This window comes from Heterocephalus glaber, unplaced genomic scaffold, assembly GCF_053883595.1.
Source record: "Heterocephalus glaber isolate CG9 unplaced genomic scaffold, H.glaber_assembly_v1.0 deba00001673, whole genome shotgun sequence".
NCBI classification, from domain to species: domain Eukaryota; kingdom Metazoa; phylum Chordata; class Mammalia; order Rodentia; family Bathyergidae; genus Heterocephalus; species Heterocephalus glaber.
In genome coordinates, this window is record NW_028258410.1 from 19603080 (window position 1) to 19627585 (window position 24506).

General features: G+C 44.4%; 1 protein-coding gene across 1 annotated transcript in view; it reads right to left on the minus strand.

Moving 5' to 3' along the window:
• The window catches only part of Arfgef2 (ARF guanine nucleotide exchange factor 2), an 88628-nt gene extending 64523 nt beyond the window's left edge, over positions 1 to 24105 (minus strand). The window contains exons 1-5 of the mRNA XM_004858084.3: positions 23806 to 24105; positions 9280 to 9310; positions 8311 to 8434; positions 1400 to 1546; positions 78 to 257 (exon numbers count right to left, since the gene is read on the minus strand). Of these exons, the coding sequence (XP_004858141.1) occupies positions 78 to 257; positions 1400 to 1546; positions 8311 to 8434; positions 9280 to 9310; positions 23806 to 23926 (603 nt within the window). The 5' untranslated portion in view covers positions 23927 to 24105. The remainder of the gene's footprint in view (positions 1 to 77; positions 258 to 1399; positions 1547 to 8310; positions 8435 to 9279; positions 9311 to 23805) is intronic.
• Positions 24106 to 24506: the final 401 nt, after the last annotated feature.

A 24506-nucleotide genomic window follows, 5' to 3' on the forward strand; every position in this document is an offset into this window, starting at 1 on the left:
AGGCACTGAGGTCCATGTAAAAGAGTTTGGAGGTGACGACAGTGTCTGTCCCCATCGGTGGGAGGGGTGCCGCTCACCACTTGGTTTTCCATGCGGGTGAAGATGACGTTCAGCATCTGGGTGAGTGTGGCCTTGGCAGTAGTCTGATTGATGAGGTTTTTGCTGGCCAAGTAGATATTGTAACATGTCCTCACCGTCTGCAGGATAGTGCCCTCGTGAATTTCAATGTGTGGGGAAGTCACTGCAGTCAGAAGAGCCTAAACACGGATCAGAAACCGTCAACTTCACGAACACTCACCTTCCTCCTGCTCCTCCCTGGCCAAACATTTCTAGGAGTGGGCTTTGTTTTTGTTCTTTATAAATTCAAAGATGGCTCTGTAAACTAAACTGGACAGATTAGTACTAAGCGCCAACTTCTGCATTTAAAAGCAATTATAACTCCCAAATATCCAAATTACTTGAAGCAATCATGTTGTGTTGAAATAGACTTTTTACTGACTCTCATTTTTCTTTTTTGGTACCAGGGATCGAACTCAGGACCTTGCACTTGCGAGGCAGGCGGCAGAACCACTGAGCTAAATTCCCGGCCCTACTGACTCACTTTTTAAAAACCCAAACTTCTGGGGGCCGGGGATTTAGCTCAGTGGTTTCACCGCCTGCTGCGCAACCGCAAGGACCCAAGTTCGATCCTCGGTACCAAAAAAAAACCCAAAAATCCCAAACTTCTGAATGTTAATGTTGACTAGCATGAAAATTATAGATACTTCTCTCAGGATGAAAAAAATCCTCCCACTTGATTTCACCCACACGAAACACAAAATACATGTTTCAGTGGGCAGCCGGTCTGTCAGTGGGTTTCAGGGGGGGTCTTTGAGAGAGGTGCAGCTGACACAGGGCCAATCCTCATAGAACTGAAGTACGTAGGACCGAAGATTTGGACGATTGGCCACACCCATCCTACTTCTGTTCCCTGACAAGCAGATGGCCCCATCTCATGCCAACCCGTTCCTGGAAGCTGATGTGGCACTGGGAAGCAGAATGGGGGACACAGGCACGGGGCAAGCTGGTGACGAGTATCGAAGACCTACCGAGAAATGACAGGCTGGGAACCCAGATTTCCAAGGGGAAAGACCAGAGGATTTCAGGTCGATTTAACTCATAGTTGATTTACAATGTTATTACTGTTTACTGTGAAAACACACCTGGTTCCACTCTTCTCGTCGCAGGCCATGCTAATAAATTCTGACACTTAACGAAAGAGCTAAGTGATGCTTAAATGTTTCTGTACCAGCTTGGAACCACCTGAGACAACTAACACAAGGTAAGTTAGAAGCCCAAATTCCCGAAGAGGACTAGCTTTCTAATTTAAAACCCAGATCAGGTCAACAAATAGAAATACCTTAATTATTTGTAACTGAACCCCTTCATCTGTCTGTGGGCCCTGAAAACAATTGCAAATGGTTTCCACAATCCTGTCGATTAGTCGCTTCCCCGGGGCTCCACTGTCGGGGGCATTGCCGGTGATGTGTCCGTATGCTATGAGTTTCTAAACACAGAAAGGAGAGAGATTAGAAGTTTCTGCCTGGCCAGAACTGAGGCAGCCCATGACAGCAAAAGACAGGCAGCGAGCATGGCCTTTAACTCCCAGTTCCAACAGATGCCTCTGCTCCCAGGAGCCAGACAAGCACAACCAATCTATGTGCACTACATCCCATCTCCTGGCAGTAGAAGATCCAGGCAATGGTGACAGTGTCTGATGGCAACAGCAAGGCACAGAACACTCCCAGCACACAATTTCTTGGGCACTAACAACCATATTAAACACAGAAAAAGATCAGTAGTTAACTAGAGCTCAGTGAGAGGGTGGATAAAGGAACAGAGACTTCAGGGGGCTTTGAGAGAGGTGCAGGTGACACAGAACCAATCCTCATAGAACTAAAGTACATAGGACCAAAGATTTAGAGGATAAAATGTTCTACTTGAGAGAAAGAGAACTAAGCAGCCATAACAAGAGTAGGACTAAGGCCACTTTCTATTCTTCTGGAATGCTGAATTATGTCCGTGTATTTTCTATTCTGAAAGTTATAGTAAAAGCAATAACTGCATTCTGCATCTATATTATCAAACAATGTGCCACCTGTGGCTGAACAGACATGGCTGCTTGGCCATGCCCTTTCTGCCTGGTTACAAATCAGTTTGGCCATTTCACTCATTACTTTGATCTCAGAGGTCAGGATGATTTCTTAACCTGGCTGAAGTCAGAATCACCTGAGGAAGCTGAGGAAGAATCACTAAAAATACCAATTCCTGAACTTCGACCCAGACTTCCTGAACCAGAAATCTGGGGGGCAGAGCCTCGGAATTTGTGTTATTCTCCAGACTATCCAGGTTATTCTGATGGCTGACCAGCTAAAGGACTCCAAACTTCTAAGGCACTCTCTGCTTTAGTGAGCTGGTGAAGATTCTTAAAAATGCTGTTCTGTTCTTTATCCTTTCAGGCTTCTAACTGGTCACATTCTTGCCTCTGCCTGCACAAAGCAGACGAGAGGCTCCTGAGGTTACCTAAAGAACTGCCACCACCCTGGCAGAATGAGAGGCCACTCTTCAGTGTCCTGACCTTAATTCTCAATGGCTTTCCCCCATCATTAGCTACAAAGTACCATCATCTAAAAAAAACCAGAAAAATAAATGAAGAGAAGGGCTGAGATTAGAAATAGGGACCTGCTGCCTCACGTGCCTGAAGGAGCAGGAGCGAGGCCTGTGCTCTTTGCTGCCCAAGGCCCACTGCCAGGACCCCCAGATTAGGCTGTAGAGTATGAAGGACAAGTCCAAAGCCTTTCACCTCAGCACCCTCCCTGCCACTAATGCACAGGCTCCTACAGGGCAGGGCTGCTGCCTGGTAGGCAGGCTTTGGTTCTGATACTGTTACTCTTACTCCTCAGGAGCTCAAGTCTATGAGCTGCAATGTGAGTGGGATGGTTTACTAACTCCTAAGATGGGAATGCTGGAACGGAGGTTCCCAGGGGCTGAGGTGTGGTACAGGGGCAGAGCACATGCTCAGCAGGCACAAGGCCCTGGGTTTGATTCCCAGGACACACATGCACCAAAAAAAAAGAAAAACAAACAAAAAAAAACAAGAGAGAGAGACACAGAGAGGGAGAGGGGGAGAGAAAAGGGAGGGAGAAGAGGAGAGGAAGTGGGAGAGGGAGAGAGGGAGAGAGAGAAAGGGAGGGAACGAGGGAGGGAGGGAGGGAGAGAGAGAGGGAGAGAGGGAGGGAGGGAGAGAGAGAGGGAGAGAGGGAGAGAGGGAGAGAGGGAGAGAGAGGGAGGGGGAGGGAGGGGGAGGGAGGGAGAGGGAGGGAGAGGGAGGGAGAGGGAGGGAGGGAGAGAGAGAGGGAGGGAGGGAGGGAGGGAGAGAGAGAGGGAGAGAGGGAGAGAGGGAGAGAGGGAGGGAGGGAGGGAGGGAGAGAGGGAGAGAGGGAGAGAGAGGGAGGGAGAGGGAGGGAGAGGGAGGGAGAGGGAGGGAGAGGGAGGGAGGGAGAGGGAGGGAGAGGGAGGGAGAGAGAGAGTCCATACAACCCAGTACTGAGGCTGCAAGGCAAAAATGGAGATGAGTAACTGGTTGATTCCTTAAAGGGATACATTACCCTTTAACCTGAAAGGGATTTTCAGTATGATTTTCCCTCCTGTCTGTGCAGTGAGACAGAACCAAAGAAAAAGCAGAATTCCTGCATCCTGCAGATCTTTCAAGCTCTACTTTCTCATCCTCCTCTGTGCCAGGCACCCCAGGCACTGTGGATACCATGGCAAGTACGACAGAGGTGATCTTGTTTCTTCTCATAGTTTATATTTTCAGGGGTGGGGGGATCAAAGCCAAAACTGACTGGGACCTGTAGGGCTCTGCATGATTTGCAGACCCCCATCCTCTATCTCCTTCTCCTCCCCTCTGCCCACTCTGTGGATGTTCTTGCCCCAGTCTTTACCTGAGGGGATAAAGAAGGCACAGAGGAGGGAGGCCTTTCGGCAGCTGGCCCCTGATGGATGTGGCTAAGGGAGTTGCCATAGGTAAGGTCTGGCACGGAGGGAAAGTGGGGAAAATATAAAACACTGTAATAGGTCTTCACTGGACCCACTGTACAAAAGAACACTGTTCAGTATAAAAAGTAAGCTATAGATGGGCCAGGGATGTAGCTCAGTGGTTCCGCCGCCTGCCTCTCAAGTGCAAGGACCCGAGTTCAATCCCTGGTACCAAAAAAAAAAAAAGTAAGCTATAGAAACATTTGTACAGGTAATATTTATAGACAAAGGTAAAAAGGATGGGCTGAGGATTTAGCTCAGTGGTTTCGCTGCCTGCTGCGCAAGCGCAAAGACCTGAGTTCGATCCCGAGTACCAGAAAACAAACAAACAAAGGTAAAAAGGAAACAGAAGAAAAAGAATTACAAACCTAAATAGGCAACTGGTTTTATGGTGGCCCAAGGGATTCAGTCTTATGTGGAAAGTTCTAAAAACTTTTAAATAGAGAACAAAATACAAACCATTTAAGTTCACTTTTAAATGTACACAAAGTTTTCTAGAAATAAGTCCAATAAATAATGCTTGTGGTATTTGAACAGCTCAGACTAATGGTTTCCTACAAATTTCATTGAGAAGTAGGAAGAAAACAGTTCTAATTTTTAACTTGCCCTTTTAAAAGTTCTATTTTTATGGTAATGCATGTTTGTAATCACATCTACTGGGGAAGATAAGGCAAGAGGATTACACATTTGAGGAAAGCCTGGCTAATTTAGGGAGATTCTATCTCAAAAAAATAAAAATAAAAACGTCTGGGGATTTATTTAGCTCAGTGGCAAAGCACTTGCCTTGTATGCATAAGGCCCTACCAAAAAAAAGTTTTACTTTTGTATGCTTATAGTATATGAACTTTAATAACAGTAATATATGTATATAATTCTAAATGGAAGAAATGTGAATATACTAGAAGGATAATTTTTTTAAAAATCTTATTATCAATATGTGACCTGCAAAGCTTTAGGTAGGCAAGACTGACCCCAGTCTCCTTTACCTGAACCCTGGCACTGGGGACACGTGTAAGGACCAAGATCTGAATGAAAGGGACACAGGGACTCCTTACTGCCTGACAAGCCAGCAGCGGGGAAGTCTCCAGGCTTCTCCCAGTGGGGAGAGGGAGTGTGAGCTAAATGGGCTCATGGCAAACCAAACTCTGGACCACCTTTGCTCCTATCACCTCTCCAAGCTAAATAAACGACAAGCCACAGCATGGACGCATCTTGCGGCTAGCTTCATTCTGCCCAAACCTGGGAACTTTACCCCTACACACTGGCCTTCCATTTTCAAGACAGAATTTCCTCACTCACTCTGGGAAATTCCAATCAAACAGGCTTAGCAAGACAGCCACCAAGGGGAAGTACAGTTCTTCATTCAGTAATCCAGGGAGCACCCAGCCACTTTCTAATGTCATAAAAAGGATGACACATTTTGCATTTTGTATACTAAACAAAGAAATCCTAATACCTATTAAATTCCAGAGAACTCCATTCTAAAAAGAAAGATGACCATACGCCTTAACCCCAAGGCTCCCAGTGGGCTGAAATAAAGCAGAACAAACCACATGCATGCATATATATATGGAATTCTAGAAATAGACTATTGCTGTTACTAAAGAGCCCAGAACAAGCAAGAGTTAAGAGCAAGAGTCCTCAAATTTTTTCTGTAAAAGATCATGTACTAAGTATTTAGGCTGTATGGGTCCTGTCATCTTTTCCAACCATTCACCTTGGCCATAGCAGCAGGAAAGCAGCCATAGACAATACATAAATGTTCTAACTGCCAATGTGATGGTGTTAGGAGCTCGGGGCTTTGGGAGATAGTGGTTCATAAGAGGAGATCTAGCTAGCTTGGCAATCTATAAACCAGAGAGGATCCTCATTTGGAAGCAAATTATCCAGGACCTCCTGTTGGACTACCCAGAACTTTGAGAAATAATGTGTGATTTTTTTAAGCCACCCAGTCAACTGTGTTTTGTTATAGAATACCAAGCTAAGATATCAATGTTTTCATTAAACTTTATTTTCAAAAGCAGACAGCAGCTGGGTATGGTGGCACACATCTTTAATTCCTGCTACTCAGGAGGATGAGGCAGGAGGATTGGAAGTTTGAGCCCAGTCTGGGCAATTTAGTGAGACCTTGTCTCAAAATGAAATAAAAAGGGCTGGGGATGTAGCTTAATGGTTCAGCACCCCCGGGTTCAATTCTTAGTACAAAAACAAAAAACCAAACAGGCAGCAGGCCAGATCTGACTCACAGGCCATAGCTAATAACCCCTGGTTAAGAACATAAATGTGGGGTCAGAAAGTCCTAGATATCCACTCAATTTCATCAGTTCCTGGCCAGGAGATCTCAGACTGGGCTGTTCACTTTATTCTCTAAGCTTCATTTTCCTTGATTCTAAAGTGAAGATGAAAGCAAGTGTCTGGGGGTTATTGAAAAGATTAAACATGGTAATGTGGGCAAAGCACTCAGGCCCAGCACAGGCTGAGAGCTCAATGCAAGTAGCCGTTATTCTCAGCACATCAGTTAAGCACTAGCACCAGCTTCCCAAACTAAACCTTATCATGGGGAGAAAACAACTAAAATTAAACTCACACCAGATTTCCTCAGAAAACATTCACAGTATCAAATATTTTAGGACAGAAGTAGGACTTTGCCTGCCATTTAAGGATTCTTGGCTCATTAGATGTTTCACATAGAACAATCTTACAAATTATACTGAATGAGAAAAATTGTTTTTCATTTGGAAAAGCTGCTTCTGAGAAAAAACTGTCATCAATTCCCAAGTATATATATCGAAGAAGAGAAATTAATAGAGTAAATATTAGACTAGGGATGCCAAAATGTGGCATGCCCACTGCCACTTTACAGTTTTGTGCCCCAGCAGACATAACCAATCAATCACGCCCCTGTTTCCCAAGAAACCTGCATGAAGTTTTATATATCTTTTCAACACAACTGTCTTAGCAATCATAACAGTCAATTTACTCTTCCTGTTCCAGAAAGTAATAGTAAACTATGTATCTCTTCAGTATACTTAAAATGCATATTAAATTTTTTCATTGATGGGGGTTGCCTATTGAGGTAAAAAATAAATGAATGAACGAATGAATGAGTGTTCTTTGAAGTCACTTTAGGAGTAGATTTTGAGAAAATACAGGAATCCTGGACCAGGAATTAAGAAACCCATGTTGCAGTCCTGTTTCTGTCTTTCACTACCTGTGTAGTTTTGGACAAGTCACCCTAACTTTCCTATTTCTGCTTCTTCATCAGTAAAAGATAACTGATAATGCGGTTACCTGTGGCTCTAAATAGTCCATCCTCATCATTTGCAGATTCTGTACTTCAAATGCAGCTACTCATTAAAATGTATTTGAAAGTCCTAAATCAACACTTAATGGAACTTTTGCAGCCACTTATGGACATGTGCAGAGCAGTGAAAAACCTGAATCATGTGATGCCTGTGTCCTAGCTTGCAAACACTCTGCTTTCTGCTTCAGTTTTCCAGTGTCAACAAGTGTCTTTTTCTGCAGTATATTTAGTGCCATGTTTTTCACATTTTTGTCTTATGTGGCTTTTCAGAATGGCCCTTAGGTGTGAGCTGAACTGCTTTCTAGTGTTTAAGAGCAAGAAGGTAATAATGTGCTTTCTTGAGGAACTGCATGTGTTAAATAAGCTTTGTTCAACTATGTGTTATAGTCCTGCTGCCAGGAGTTCAATGTTAATACATAAACAATACATATTAAATAAGTATCTTTAAAAGAATCACACAGTACAAAGTTATATATTGATCAGCTGATGAAAATGTTGTGACAGGAATCCAACCCTGTATACATTTCAATGTTTACTAATTCATGTTCACAGTTCTAGTTATAAAACGTAATTACTATAAATAACGGATGTGACTATATTACTACGCTTAATGTTATGACTTAATACTACCAAGAAAGAGGCTACATAAAAGTGCTTTATATACTTATGTGTATCAAATATTCCAAATAATGCTAGAAAAACATACATTAGAGAGTACAACAAAATGTTTCTGGGAAACAAATTCTCATCTTAGCTAAGGAGCTCAGAGTCCTCTTCCTTCCCTCCCCCACAAGATCTCCACAAAGCATAAGCTAAACTGTTCCTTTCTCCACCTCCAAGGGCATGCTGACTACCCAGCATGGCTCTATATAAGGAGTACCTGTGGCTTGAAGGGAATCCCTTTATACCGTCAAGTCTAAACATGATACCTGTAAGCAGTCGAGGGACGTGCTGACCACCCGGGGGGACCTGGACTGGCAGGCTAGCTCAAATGGAAGGAAATACTTGTCAGCTTCAATGAAGTTTGCCTTTGGTGGTGCTGCAGCGCCCAGCCTATGGGGAAAAGCAAGAGGGCCAAGAAGGGGTATTTTGTTTTGCTTTTTAAGCTTGCTTTTTTTACACTTTAACTTCCCATTATACTGGCAACCATTTAATTAAAAGTGCCTACAAACTGTTATCCTGGGGCTACCCAGTTAAAAGCTGAACAAATGCAACTTTAGGAAACCATCGAAAGGCCACGTGCAGAGAGCAAGGCCTCTCTGATTAGTGACCTGAATGAACAGCATCCTAGTAGCAGCCGTGCTACAGCTATAGTTCTAAAATGTCACTAATTGGCTTTAGTACCATAAAGATCAGCAACAGCCACTTACACAGCCAGCTGTCTTCAGTAAGCATGCCAACCAAGAGTCAAGGGCTCTTCTTTCAATAAAGGATACAACTGCATTAACTTGACCTTCTGTAATCTTTCCTCCAATTATGCACACACTGAGCCAGTAACCTATTAATCCAGCACTGGTTCAGACACATTGACTGCGTTCTGCTGTGTACCAACATTGTGCTGGGAGAGTGTGTGCTATTCCTGAGGGTTAGAAATTGGAGAAAACATGCACAGAAAAGAGATGGCCAGACCAGGTGCACAGAAAGAGATGGCACACACTTATAACACCAGCTACTTGGGAGGCTGAGGCAGGAAGAATAGTAAATTTGAGCCCAATCTGGGCAGCACAGCAATACTCTGCCTTGAAATTAATGGCAAGGGGGTGGGTGTTTAGGGATGTAAATCAGTGGTAGAGCACCCCTAGGATAACTCTCAGCAAAAGAAACACAGTGGTGGGGAGGGTGGCCACTACCTGCCCTTTCGTGCTGTATTTCAGCAAAGAGAAAGTTCTATTGCTTACCTCTGCTTTTCTATTTCTGCTTTAATTTCATCTGTTGGGGGAAGAAATAAAAGTTTATTAGGAGGATGCAAAATTTATGGAAAAGGAAACTTTATCACAAGGCATTTGAAAACCATTAAAAAGAATGTTTATAAGATTTTTAAATACTAAAATTTTGATATGAAGTGAAACAATGACAACAACAGTAAATAACAGCTAACACATAGCTACATAGTAGTTACTATGTGCTAGGGATTCTTTAATCACATTTTAATTCATTTAATGCTCACAACAATCCTATGAAGTAGGTACTATTATTACTTCTATATTATTTAGCACAGGGTTTTTCAACCTAGGCACTACTGACATCTGAGGACAGATAATTCTTTAGTATGAGGCCCTGCACGGTAGATTTAGCAGCATCTCTGGCCACCACCCTCTGGATACCAGTAGCCCTCCCCACTGCCTGCAGTCTCAAATACCAAAAATGTCTCTGGACATTGCCAAGTATCCTGTGGCCAAAACTCCCTCTGATGAGAACCCATGATTTCGATAAGGAAATGAAGGCAGAAAAAGAATAGATAACTTGCCTGATGTGTGTACATCAAGAAATGAGGAACCAGAATTTGAATGCAGGCATTGTGGTTCTTCTGTGTTATGGCTTGTGTCTGGATGTTTCCCCAAAGCCTCGTGCAATCATAGGTGGGGCTTTTTCAGAGGAGGCTGGATCTAGGGTGTATAATGCTGGGACTGGTTCATGGTGCAATGCTAAAATCAAGGGCACTAGGATTAAGGGTGTGAGTGCTACCCACCCTAAGTATCCTGGATAAGATATAAGGCAAAGACAGGGCTGTGGTTATCCTTTGTTACTTTGCTCCCTTCTGCCCACCATGGACTGTTTCCCCTCTGCCACGTAAACCTGACTTGGAGCCAGCCAATTATGGACTGAAACCTCTACAAACTGTGAGTTACATAAACCTTTCCTCCTTTAACTTTGGGTGTCGGGTGTTTTATCTCAGCAATGAGAAAAGTAACTAAGACATGCAGTCCATGTTCTTTTTACTTACTTCCCCACTCTGCAGAAATTATGTTAGTGGCAGCTAACACAATATCCTGGCAAGAGAGCAACATCTCAACTATGCAAAAATATGCACAGAACATTGGATATAAATGCAAGAAAATACTGAAACAAATATAACAAAATATTGAAAGTAGTGGATAGTGATTTTTTTCATTCTTTTTCCCTCTTTCTGTCATAGACATATGCACTTTATTTGGTAAACATTTTAAAACTATGGTAATCTAAAATAACTTAAAATGTACCATTTTAACAATTTTTAAGGTCAGTGTCACTTAATACATTCACACTGTTATACTAAACCATATGTTCTTCTGGTGAGTTAAATAAATTTAAAAATCTTTACTTATCATGGAGGTTACAATATCTGCACAGTTGAAGTTATGGAAACAGTATCGTTATTCAGAAATCACAATCTCAGAGATGACAGTCTTCTTTCCAGGAGAACAAAGATTTATGCTACTGAAACAATAGAACACCCTGTCTGTGTACACAGAACCTCCCCACATCCACTCAGTAGAACGTAATCCTGCATGTTAGGGTCCTGGGATCCACATATTATCAAAACAGTTCCAAGTGCCTAGTGTTCCGCCAACCTCTGGAGGGCCAACCTCTTACACAATATCTAGAGAGCCAGTGGTTTGCACAGGGCTTTATTATCCTAGCAGCCCCAGGACAGGGTCCTGGAGGATATTAGTTTCCCTTTTTTGGATACTGCCATTCTTGATGGAACTTTAGGAAACAGAAACCAAGGAACTGGACTTGCTACACATAGTACCTTCTAACCTTCCGGCTGGTCTTTAATATCTTTTTACTACGCACATTAACAAAACAAAACAAAACAAAACAAAACCGGAGAGAAATGCCCAGGTGACTAATAATAAGCGTTATGCTCATGGACTGTAAGACCTGTGACATACCAGGTCTGTTAAAAAGAGTTATATGGCATGGATCCTGCCCTTCATGGACAAGAATTCACTAAGAAAGGACCTCCGACTTCCCCTAGCAGAGGTTCTCAAGGTTGTGAGTGGCCTAGGACATCTACACCACAAAGCTGGTGGCCAAGCTTTCAGCTTTCAGAAACCTAAACCAATAATGGCAAAGCTCTGTTTGGGTGACAAGATTATCTGCCACTCTGTGACAAAGATGGGGGCGCTGCTGCCCTAATTCATATGTAAGGTTTTCTTCTGGTCACTATTACCTAATTAGAGCTCAGTTTATTTATTTTCTATTTATTTATTTTTTTGCTACTGGGGATCAAACTCGGGTCCTTGCGCTTTCCGGGCAGGCACCGGAACCACTGAGCTAAATCCCCAGCCCTCAGTTTAAATGTTAAAAATGCTGAAGCAGGCTGGGGATTTAGCTCAGTGGTTCCGCCGCCTACCTCGAAAGCCCAAGGTCCCGAGTTTGATCCCTGGTACCAAAAATAAATAATAATAATTTTTAAAAATGCATCTGAAGCAACCAGCCCAGCATCTTTAGCATCCATGCTAGCTTCTGAGCTCTAAAACAACTTGTTTTGGAATTCCACTGGTGTCAAACATTAGTCAGTGAGTCAGTCCCCATAAAATAGCAAGAGTAACAAAACCAAATGCAGAAGTTACACACAAAGGCCTGTGCAAGCCAGGGCAGGTTTAAGGTATTAAGGGTCTTCCTCCTTCCCCAACAGGGCAAGAGGTACAGCGGCACCTCATCTCAGATGACTGGTACCAGTCCCTCTATAGATCCTGAGCCCAGAGGGGTCCATTGTTCTGATTTTTTCCAGAAATCAAAATCCAGAGTTTATGTGACAGCTCAGACTGCAATTCAAAGCAACTTCCTTCAGCTTTTAAAAAATATTATGGTTCACATAAGTCTGTTTTACTTGCTGCCCTGGCTCTGAAACTTCTAGTTTTCAATCTCTGTTTTAAGGGACAGGGAAGAGCCAAGTGAAAGTGCTTCACTTGCTGCAATAAAGTAATTGCAGGAGATAAAGTGGCTTTTAAAGACTATGACCAATGCTATAAGGACAAAATATCAAGTTTTGTCCAAGCTAAAAGAGCCAAAGAACAAAGAACCACCAAGGAGCCAGGGAACCAGAGTTAAGAGGACAAACTCTGCTATAAATTTTGCAGATGAAGAAATAAGACCCAGGGTAGTTCAGATGGACCTGGGACCTGAATCCAGAAAATCAGACTCCAGAGCCTGTGTTCCTAACCTCTTGGGTCCTTGACTTTCAAATAAGGCATAGTATTAATCTATAAATTATAATTGCAGAACAACATAAATACGTGGTTTTGCTAACACTGATAAAAACCACAAGTGCTGCAACTATCCAAAGCTCAAAACAGTGGTATTTTTCCCGCTCTGTGACCTCCCTCCAGCTGGGAAAGCTAGTTTACAACCTCAGCTTTGAGTCTCTCTCTTCTGTCCTGCTGCAGCATGACCACACCAAAATGCACCTTGGTTTTTGAACAGGAGTGAGAGCTGGTATGACTAGCGGCAGCGGCAGGACCCAGTGACTACAGAGGGGAGCCCTCCCTGTGAACTACTGCTACAGGGGGTCCAGAAAGCCAAGGCTGCAAATCCCCTGTTCACAGATTTCCTCTAGATTTTTAAATTTACCTTAAATAGTCCCAAGTATTAGGACTTGTTGCACTTTCTAAACTTTTTTCTGCACTTTTTTATAGAGGAGGGAGGAAGCCTGAGAAGTAGTCAGGAGGGGCACACTGTTCCACTTACCTGTGGGCTGTTCATTCTGGGGGCTGCTGTGAGTGTCAAGAGGGGAGTGGCTAGGGTGGAAACAGGAGACACCTACTAATAACCCAGGGATAATGGCTCAGGCAGAGAAGCCATCAGTTTGAAGCTGATTAGAAAGACATTTTTGTAGGCTGGAGATGTTCAAAGAGTAGTCCTACTGTCATGCGGTCCCACCTAACATTTGGGTTCTGAGTATAACGGGTGACACAATTGTTTTTTCCACTAAAAACGGGGAGAAAAAGGAAGTAGGGAAAAGTGTGGGGCAGGGGGCCCCACAGCCTGGCACAGCCTGGTCTGATAGAAAGAGAAATAGGTATGAGACTCAGACAGAGCTGGGTTCTGGCCCGGTATGGACATCTAGTAGCTTAATGATGCCAGCTGGGTTACTAAACCTTTCTGAATCTTGATTCCCTACTCTGAAAACTTTGGATGACAAGAAGCAGCCCATATGTTCCAGTGATTGTAAGGCACTTGGATGAAGATAACTCTCTCAATAACTCCATGAGATGTCTTGGCCGGTTACTGACTAGAGCAGTGGCTGGCACACAATAGGTGGTCAATATGTGTCTGTTCTCAATATGGTCTTTTTTTTGGTACTGGGGATTGAACTCAGGACCTTGTGGTTGCAAGACAGGTGCCGTGCCACTGAGCTAAATTCCCAGCCCTCTTGGTCTTATCTTAAAACAAAAGTCAACAGAAGTGCAAAACTCCAGTGTCATCTGTGGAACTAAGCCAAGACAAGGGGAAAAAGAAAATGAGTGCAACAACAATATCCACCGCTGTGGACATGCAGTGGCTGATCAACAGCAGCAGGTGCTTAGTCCGTCCTCACTCCAACCCAAGGTAGCAAGAACCTGGTAATCATCCATGTCACCCACAAACAGTACCCAGGTGAGGAATCCAAGCACAGAGACGTTAAGCCATCTGCCCCAGTCACATGGGAAGGGCTCTCTGCAGTGAGGATGCACTCATAGGCTGTCTGTTCCAGGGTTATGCTCCCCACCCACTCCAGGAGAGGAGCATCTGGCAGGGCAGACCTGCTGCTCCTCACTGTTCCACATCCCAACAGGGGCTGCCTTCCCAGCTGCCAATGGAGCAATTAGCAGCAATAAATGAGCAGGCAGGCAGGGAGGGAGAGTGGCGGCATGGAGTAGGGCTGATGCATCTGGAAAGCCAGTTTTCCCAAGAAGTCATTTCTGGGCTTTGTCCTTACCTACATGAATGGGTCACATATCCCCATTCATCAATCCTGGCACTACTCCCAAAGAAAGTCCAACAGTAAGCAACACCACCCTCATACCCTACCCAATAATCCCATCCATGGTCAATGTCCCCAAATCCCACTGTATCCCTTCAAACATTTAATAGCCAAAGCCTCCCGACAATGCACATCAGTGCTGACCCTGGATTCCTTCAACTCCCCTTCTCCACCCCAAGCCACCCTGGGTGACTGTCACACTCTGAAGCTTGTCTCCATGTGGAACCGAAGTATTTCTAGCTCCTCCTTGTCCTCTGCCCGCCGTCTCCTCTCCTCCTAGCTGATCCACTCAAGTTCTCCCAGGAGGACCTTATGTTGGCCTGTCAGACTTTGCCACAGCCAACATGTCAGCTTTCCTCTTTCACATTTCCCAGGAGGGATCCCATTAGCAGGACTCCTAACAGAAGGACAGGTGATCAATAGCCCCAACTCCCTCTGACCTTTGGTCTGAACTTCTGGCAAAATCCCAAACTAAGATTATACTACCATCCTTGCAGGCCTCTGGTGACAGGCAGGTTGGAAGGTCTGTGAAGCTGTAATCACCAACGTCAGAAGGAGCCTAACTACTGCCAGTTAATCCCATCTCCAGTTCTCCATAACAAATGCTACACGTTACTCCCCTCTAATAGCCCATCTCTTCTCTCTTAATCGGCACCATTATGTCCCTTTCCTCTTTCCTCACAACCGATGGAGAGGGCCTCCTACATCACTCAGCAATTAGAAGCTGCCACAGGGAGACTCCCCTGACTTCCTGTTAGCAAACCTCCAAACTGACCTGCTTTGTACCCACCCTCTGCCCCAGCCTCTGCAGGAGATCTCCAATCCCTCCTCCAGGGGGTCCCATCCCTGCCTGCCCCTCAAGGAGCTCCATACTCTCCAGACTACACAGAACTTGACCACTCTCATCACTGCCAGCACCAGAGGCTTCTTCATGGTCCCACAGCATCAGCCCTTTCCCTCCAGCCTGCTCCACAGCCTTTCTCCACACCACAACCAGAGGGATTCCCTCAAAGCACAGATCTGAGTACATTACTCCTTTGTTCAAAACTCTCGACGTCTTCCTGACTCACTCAGAGTAAATTCTGAATCTTGACATTGGCCTCCAAGGCTCTATGCCGCTCCTGCCACCCTCCAGGTCTGACCAACTACTGCATGGCTGCCCTCCCTCCCCCAGGTATCCCCTGGCTCATTCCCTTCAGTTCAGAGCTCACGCCTCCCTCGCCACTGGAAACTGCCATCCACCCCCTCTTATCACCCTGTATGTCTTTTTGAAACACCTTTATTTCTTCATTTTACTGATTTATTTTTCTAATCTTTTTAAAAAAATCTTATTTATCACCCTTGACATATTATTAGCTCACTTAATTGTGTCTTCTGCAGCAGAATGTCAACTCTATGACAACAGAGCCTCTGCTGTGTTCACCGATGTATTCCCGAGCCCCCAGAACTCTTCAGCAGAGTAACAGGCAGTCAAAATTCGTTCAATGAATGAATAAATTGTGTTTTCTCTTTCCTGCATTATTTAACTTCTCTCTCACTTGGCTCCCTTCCCAGTGACATTTAAACAAGTTCAAGTCTTTCCTACCTTTAAAATAAAACAAAAATCTTCCATGAGCCACATCTCCCTCCTCTTCTCCGCAGCACAGCCAAAGCTGGGGCAAGAGGTGACTGAGTTCACTACGTATTTCCTCACCTCCCACTCCTACCTCAGCCAGCTCCAGTCTGCTTTCACCAGCACTGAACCACCAAAATGGCTCAAGTGAGGGCCAACAATGCCCTGCATGTCTCTAAGTCTGATTGGCATTTGTCCAGTCTTCATCTGACTTGACCTCCCTGCCTCATGCTTCTCAAAATGTTCTCTACTTCTGGCTTCATCATCACACAGTTTCTCTTCCATCCCCTGCTTGTTGCCCTTCTCTCTTCTTGTTCTGCAGCCTCGGCCTCCCCTGCTCGGCTGGGAAAGGCTGGAGGTCCTCAGGCCCAGTGCCCCCACCCTCCCGGCCTCTCGCTCTCTGCACTCTTTCTTACTGGGCCTTCAGTCCCCACCCAGGTGATGACTCCTACATTTCTCTGTCTTACCCCGGCCACTCTTTCAAAGATCAGGTTTATATAGGCAGCTGCTTCCTACTGCATGTGTCCCACTGGATGCTCAAGGGCAGCTCCAAGCTCCAACTCAGATCAACCTCCTCCCACTTTCTGCCCATATGGTCCTCTTCCCTTCCTCCCATCTTAAAGAGCAGCAGCACCATCCACCCACTGTGTGAGCCAGGAATCTAAGCTGGCCTCCACAGCCCTCCCTTTCTCATGCTGTCACCTGATCTTTACTGAGTTTTCCTACCTTTACCTCCTAACCAGATCCAGAATCCACTCACTTTGTTCTATTTCTGTTCCAGGCCACCAAGAACTCTCACCTGCATGATGGTAAGTGCCTCTTCACTGCTCCCCAGCGATCCTGGACTTCCTAGATGTTTTCAAGACACAAACCTGCCATCCTATCACCTTCTTCCCTGCTGAACACTCTTCACTGTCATCCCACTGATTCTCAACTAAAAGATGGGTCCTCAGCATGACCTCCAGAGTTCTGCATGGCGGGGCCCTGGCCTTTTCCACTCATCCTAAATACATTTGCCCTTCACTCACCATGTTCTAACCTCACAGTGGCTTCCTTCAGTTTCCTCTGAAAGGCTGTTTTCTCTGTAGAAACACCTTTCCTTTTTTTTAACCTTTTCTTTTCTGGTGATACTGGAGATTGAACGTAGGATCTCTGAACCGAGCTACATCTCCAGCCCTCTTAAAAAAAAATTTTTTTTGAGACGGTCTCACTAAGTTGCCTAGTTCAAACTTGCAATCCTCCTGCCTCAGCCTCCCAGAGTGCTGGGTCTACAGGCATGTGCCTTCATGCCGGGCCAACCTATCTACTGTCATTCACCGTTCAGACTTAAATCTTCCTCGGGGAGTCCTCCTTCACTCCTTCAATGCACTTCTGGACTTGGCTCCTGCCTTCGAGAGAGCTCAGGCTGTTGATATGATCCAGAGGGTACACTCATTTGAACGACACCCATCTCCTCCTTAGACTGCAAATTCTATCAGAACAGGATCTTATTGGTTTTCTTCGGCCATGCAACAGGACTTCAGATGTTGCACTCAAACAAATACCTTCTGGACGAGGGTCAGCCTGGTTTAGTCAACAGACAAAAGGACTACTATATACAGAACAACAAATACACACTGATCACTCCCTAAGACTGAAGGAAAATTTTAAAAGTTTACATCCTAGCACAAGAAGGCTGTTCTCCCCACAAAAATACAAAATCTAACAAAACACCAAGCTAAAAACCCAGGCAGTAAACCAAAACAAGACTCTTACAGGAAGATTCCAGTAATGAATCAGCAAATGTAATACTATTTTCTAAGATAACTTCACTGGAAAGAAAGTCAAGTAATTTCCTGGCAGGCCCCCTAAGCCTAGAGAAAATGGTGAGAACTAACACAGCTCTGCGCTATTTATATAGAAGACTCCATGTTCTTGCTGATTAAGTACACATTTTCACTAGTTCGCTCCTTTCCATAAAGAACAGGCTTCCTGTTTTCCCTAGCACGGCTTTCAGAGTCTCCTCTGAGATTTACAATAACAGGACAGAGCTCTAAATCCATTCATCCAACCACTCGCTTCATCCCTGTGGAAATGTCAAAGACGTGCAAAAAGATCCATAAACCTATTAAGAGAAGAGGCAGAGAACGGCACAAATTCCCTTCCTTCTCCTTTCAATACAGGAATGCAAAGGCCTCAACTCTACGAAGTCACTGCTAGGTAGGTACCAGGTCTGTGCCAGTCACTCACTGCATTAGCTCACTTAACTTGACAACAGCCCAACACAGGTAGCCTCAAATTTATCATTTCAGGAAGCTGAGGCTCAAAGAAGCTAAATTAGCCCAAGTTCCCAGTACTATCTAATAAGCAATGTTTCAAACTCATCTCTAGATAAATTTTCCACCAGCCAATAAATACTTTTCAATAATCAACGGCAATCCAATTTTTTGGTTTAAAAAACTTTTTTTAATTAGTCCATGTTTGCAGTACATAATGATTACATTCATTGGGGGGAGCTGATACATGTACATGACACATCTTAATTCTTTTTCAATCCCTGCAATCCAATTTTTAGCTGCTGCTTCTAGACAGATGACCTCCTCCTCCTGAAAAGCATCATAAAGCTTTTCAACAAAAAGCAGTCTGCCACAGTCATGAGGCCTACTTACTTCTCAAAACTTTCATGAAATATAGCACTTGTACCCAAAATGTTTAATCAAAACCCCACGATTTGCTAACATTAAAGACTTTATTCTGGACACTATGTTAATTTAAAGCTTTATTTGAAACATCAATTTAGAGATATTTTTCAAATTTCACACTTAAAGTTCTTCCTAATGGTTTTAGGGGGTTTTTTGGTGCTAAGGGTTGAACCCAGGACCTCATGCACACTAAACATATGTCCTAACCACTGAGTTACACCTACACTCCTAAATATTGAATCTTTTATGCATATTAATAAATTAAGAGTTATGAGTAACTGGCTCTCTCTCCAATGATATTTATTTATTTGTACCAGGGATCAAACTGGGAACCTCGCGCTTGCAAGGCAGGCGGCAGAACCACTGAGCTGAATCTCCAGCCCTCCAATGATATTTAAACAAGCTAAGTCTTTTCCACCTTTACACAAACACACACATCCCCTGAGCCACACCTTCCCCTCCTCTTCACAGCATCCAAAGCTGGGGTGGGAGGTGTTTGCGCTATTCCCTTACCTCCCACTCTTCCCTCAGCCCATTTCAGTCTACCTTCACTGCATTATGCCACCCAAACAGTTCATGCAATGGCCACCAATGACCTGTGTGTCTCTAAATCCTATATTTAAACAGAGCAGCAAATCTGAGAATGGACTTAGTGCTCTACATGGTAGGACAGACTCATGCTGTAGCTGTTTCTCTACCTGGCTGCATGGTTGCTTGCAGGTTGCTCATTGAGCCTTGGGGTCCTGTTGGTTGACCCTCCCCAAAACAGATAGGACTCTGGAAGTGATAAGAGGAAGTGTGTGCTGCTGCTGCTGCTGAGATATAATAAATCGGAGAAACTCAACTCCAGTGAATCTTTTTTTTTATTTTGGTAGAAGGGATCGAACTCGGGTCCTTGCGCTTGCGCAACAGGCAGCAAAACCACTGAGCTAAATCCCCAGCCCAACTGCAATGAATCTTACGTGAAACCAGCTTTGCATACTCATTCCTTTCTTCAATCTCTAAATCCCAAGGACAAATGCAGTAAAAAGCAGCAGAAAAAAGCTGTGACCTTTTTGACTAGAGGCTTTCAAATATATCTCAAAATTCAGCTATAGAAAATATAGTCTCTCTCTATTGAAACTTCACTGCAATGTATGACTGTTTTCAAAGACTTCATTGTTTTCCATATGAACTTTCATGGAGGTGCAATCAAGCATGATAGAAAGGGTAGAGATCTTAAACTCTGGAGTCAGACTGCCTGTGTTCACACTCTGACTCTATCACTTACTGGCTGAGTTAGCCTGGCCAACTTAACTTCTCTGGGCTTTAGTGCAGATAGTAACAGTAAGAGCTACACCTGGCACTCAGACATGTTTAACATAGGGCAGGTATCATATACAAAGGATTTTTTTTTTTTTTTTTTTGGTACTGGGGATCGTACTCGGGATCTTGTGCTTGCAAGGCAGGCACCGGAACCACTGAGCTAAATCCCCAGCAGGGCAGGTATCACATAGATTTTGCAGAACACACATTTACAAAAAGTCACTCAATTTCATATGAAAAATACATGCATATTACTCTTTTTATATTTTCATGATAATGGCTGAGAATGATAGCTAGCAGGAGTATTTTGCCCTTACTTAGCACTTTGCATATGAAATAAGATATTCCATCTCTTTTCATATCTATAAACGAAAAGAGTATTAGTCCAGATTTACAACTGAGTTAAACTATAGACAAATTTTTCCATACTCAATTTTAAAACACACTTCTTTTGTCAAGCCTGCAAACAATATAGTTTAGGAGCAGCAATACAACTTAAAGAAGCATCATGGGAAAAGATGGGCCTTAAAAAAAATACAACTATACAAGGTTTCAAGAATGTAATTATAATCCCCAACAGAGCACTAAAAGGTTGAAGATTATTAATATATACCAAAGCTGCATCAATAAGGTAAAGAACAACAACATTCATGGCGTGATGACTACTCTCACGATTTCTCCAGGTAAAGGTTAGAAGGATAATATCCCTACTTGGACAGCCACCTATCTCTGCATTTGGTCTTTAGAGCAGATGGATCAGCGAGATTACTCCAAACCTGTTCCATCCTGATTATCACTGCTTTTACAAGGGGCAGCCCCTATCTCCATTGAGCTTAGCAAGTTAATACAGCAATAAACACAGTCTTTTGGTCATATGATTACATTCTTATTTGTTCCATCTACAAATCAAACAGAACAATAAGTCATTCCCTAATGAAAGAAAATCACCCAAAGAACATTTGAAGCTTAAACTGAAACAACAGTCACAGCAGCACACATCTACTGAATATATACTATGTGCCAAGTTCTTTGTATGTATCAACTAACTTAATCTTTATAGTAATTTTATGAGAAAGATTTAAGATTAAGTAACCTGCCTAAAATCACAAATACTATATAGCAAGTTGGAAGGCAGGGGATTTGAACCCAGGAAATCATTTAAAAAAAATTTTTTAAGACAGGGTCTTGCTCTGTAGTTCACAGTGGCCTTAAACTCTCTATGTAGTCAAGGCTGGTCTTTAACTAGTGGCAAACCTCCTGCCTCAGCCTCCCCACTGCTGGGATTATAGGCGTGTACCACCATGCCTGGCTGACCCAGGAAGTCTGGAGTCTCAGAGGTCACTCCCAGCTGCTGACATACATAGGGTACAGCCCCAGCAACCCTGATCCCTCCAATACACTACAACTGGTGGGACCCTAGCACAAAAGCTGTTTCCTGTGAGTACTCCTTATCACCCAAGCAGTTCAACTCTGAGAGTCATTACAATTCCTCTTATCAGAACTAGCCACAGTCTACACATAGTAATCTCTAAAATACTAACAGTATTACAATGATTCTTACACGTGGGCTTGTTTCAGCTATTTTTCCAAATTTCTCTTCTCAAATGGGACTACTGGACACAAGCTGGGCCTTGAGATATCGAGTAAAATGTCACTAAGTACTATGCAGTATTTTCTAATGGTCATAAGTGGTCATTTCTATTTAACAGCAATTACTCTCTTAAAAGACAGCCACTTTAAATCACTTTAAATCAACAATGTATGGGTTCCTTATGGTAGTTCCTATTCTGCCACTGGAGTGGTGGCTCATCATTAAAGACAACAAGCCACCACTGCAATTTGCTTCTATCTAGGCCATTTCTTAAAATTCACTACTAAAACACTCAAAACGTGCATTCTGCAATTAGAGTTGGAAAAATATGGACTTCTGAACAAAAATATGATGCAAAAACATCAAATAAACTGACGGTTATGGCCCTTTATGGCTTACACAACAATTTTATACTTAGGTTCTAACAGTGTTAAAATTTGATAATTTTTTTGTTTTGAGACAGGGTCTCACTATGTAGTTCAGGCTGGCCTCGAACTCACTATGTAGCCCAGGTTGGGCTCAAACTTGTGGTGATCCTCTTCCCTCAGCCTCCCGAGTGCTGGAATTTTGGGCATGTGACACCATGCTTGGCTAGTTGGGTGAAATTCTTATGTTAAGAAATTTTCTGAAGAAATGAGAAACTCTTCTATTTTGAGACTTCCACAACACTATTAAACTAATATTGAGAGGATAGTGTCCAGGTACATTTCAATGTGGAGTTATAAATATCAGGTTTCTGCCTAACAAATGCTGTGTAATTAATGTTTACCCTATATTTCTGATAAAACAATATCCAACAGTTAGTTAGCCTTGGGCATCAGAATAGAAAAGCTTTAAAATTTAAGTCTCAGTAAATTCCTTGCACTAATCCTGAATTTCACAAGACCAGCAAGTTTCCAGATTATCTAGGCAACCACCTCTAAATCAAACAGTTTTTGACCCCTGAAGTGGTCTCAGATTCTTCTGATGAAACCTGTGGACCTTCTTCACAGGAAAGTACAAAGTTCACAGCAGATTCCTAGTCTCATGAGAGTCCCTGCTCTATACTGTGCACAAAATGAAAGGAGAAAGGTGACGGCAATCTTGGACAGAAAATCAACCGTTCGTTCCATTTACACAATTTGTTAGGAAAACCAGACCTTTTCACAGATTGCAAACTAAAGGCATTGAATGGGGTAGTGATTGGCTTGAAGACAGCGCTAATCAAACACATTGAACCTCCCTGTCCAGAACTTTTTCTCCTGAAACTCCACATGGTAGACACTAAGCTTGTCTTTCAGCACTCAAATGTCACCTCCATAGAAAAGATTACTTTCCTATCTTTATAAAGCAGTCCTCAAGCCCTCTTATCACTTCTTGGTCTTTTACTTTCACAACAGTACTTATTACTATTCAAAAGTATCTTGTTAATTTTATTTACTTATTTTGTTTGCTCTATTAGAGTATATTTCCCAGAGGGATAGGACCTTGTTTGTTTTGTCCCTCACTGTATTCTCTGCCTGCTGCAGTGCCTGGTACACCGTGGGTATTTGGTACATAACTAAGAGAAGACTGATGCTGTTGTCAGCGACCATACTTTTAAACTAGCTACGGTATGAGTTAAGACTTCTCTCCCTCTTTCCATTATCTCTAGGTCCGTCCATTCAAGAACTAAATGGGACCTACTGAGGGCCTACTGTATCCCAGGTACTGTAGCAGTCACAATGAGGGTATCTCTGCTGTACAGACACTATAATTCAGGGACCTCCCAGAATAAGCTGATGTCTTGTGAGTGACAGGCCTGGAGTATACAGATCACCCTCTACGTGTCCTCTCTGAGGGAAAGAGCTATGGGAACTCCAAAATGAAGAAGAAATATTCACCAATCGAGTACTTCCAAAAGCAAGCCTCAGGGGTTTCCCAGCACCAGTTGGGCAGCTCTTCCCACCTGTTCTGCTCACGTGGAGGAACCTCAACTAGCTGAGCTCAGGTAAAGAAAAAACTTGGTAAGGGCTACTGCTTCTGAGGACTTGGAGGTGACTAGGGGAGGAACCAGGAAACGGGACAGGAGTCGTGGCAAGAGCTCCCCGCAGGGAAACTGGAGAATCAGCCCTGACTGTCACCAACTTGCTCGGTGACCTTGGGCCAGTCCAGAGTGCCTGGGCATCAGGTCCCCCGGGGTATAAAGAGGAAGAGGTCGGATGGGATATTCGGGGTTGGGGAGAAGCGGAAGTCAGGAGGCCAGGCGGGGTAACGGCCAGAGTGGGATGCCGGCGCGGGGCCGGGCCGGGGCGGCTCACCCACCGAGCGCCACCTGGCAGGCCCTGCGCAGCTGGGAGTGCTGAGGCCGCTTCACCTCCTTGTCGGCTAGGATCTTCTCCAGGGCCCGGGACACGAACATGCTCTTGGTCTGGCTCTCCTGCATGGCCCCGGCCCGGCAGGGGCTAGCCGCCCCGCGGGCTGGCAGCGCGAGCGAGTGGGCGACAGAGACCGTGAACCTGGCCTCCCGGCCCGCACCGGCCGCGTCCGTGCGCGCCGCCCAGTCAGGAAGCGACACTCCGGCCCCACGGCGCCGCCATGTTGGAGCGCGTCAGATGATCACGTGACTGGCGGGACCGCTGCGTCCGTGGACCCCGTGACCCGAGGGGCGTGGCCTTGTCGGGGGCGGAGCCAGATGGGGATGAGGGGGCGGGCTGGAGGGAGGAGGGAGAAGAGGTGGAGAGGTGAGGGTGAGTAGGTGGAGGGAAGGGGACCTGTGGAATGAGGGGAGGGTAGGAGGGAAGAGAGGCGGCGGTAGAAGTGAGAGGTGGGAAGGTGCGGGGGGCGGGTACAGGTGAGGAATGAGGCAAGGAAAAGCTTGTGCATGGGAAAGAGGAAGGGGAGAGCAGGTCGGAAGAGAGTTGCTACATGAATGAAAGGTGATCAGGAGGGGAGAAGAGGGGTAGAGGAAGCAAGGAGGTGCAGGAGGAGGAGAGATAGAGGGGAGGGGGAAATGAGCGGAAAGA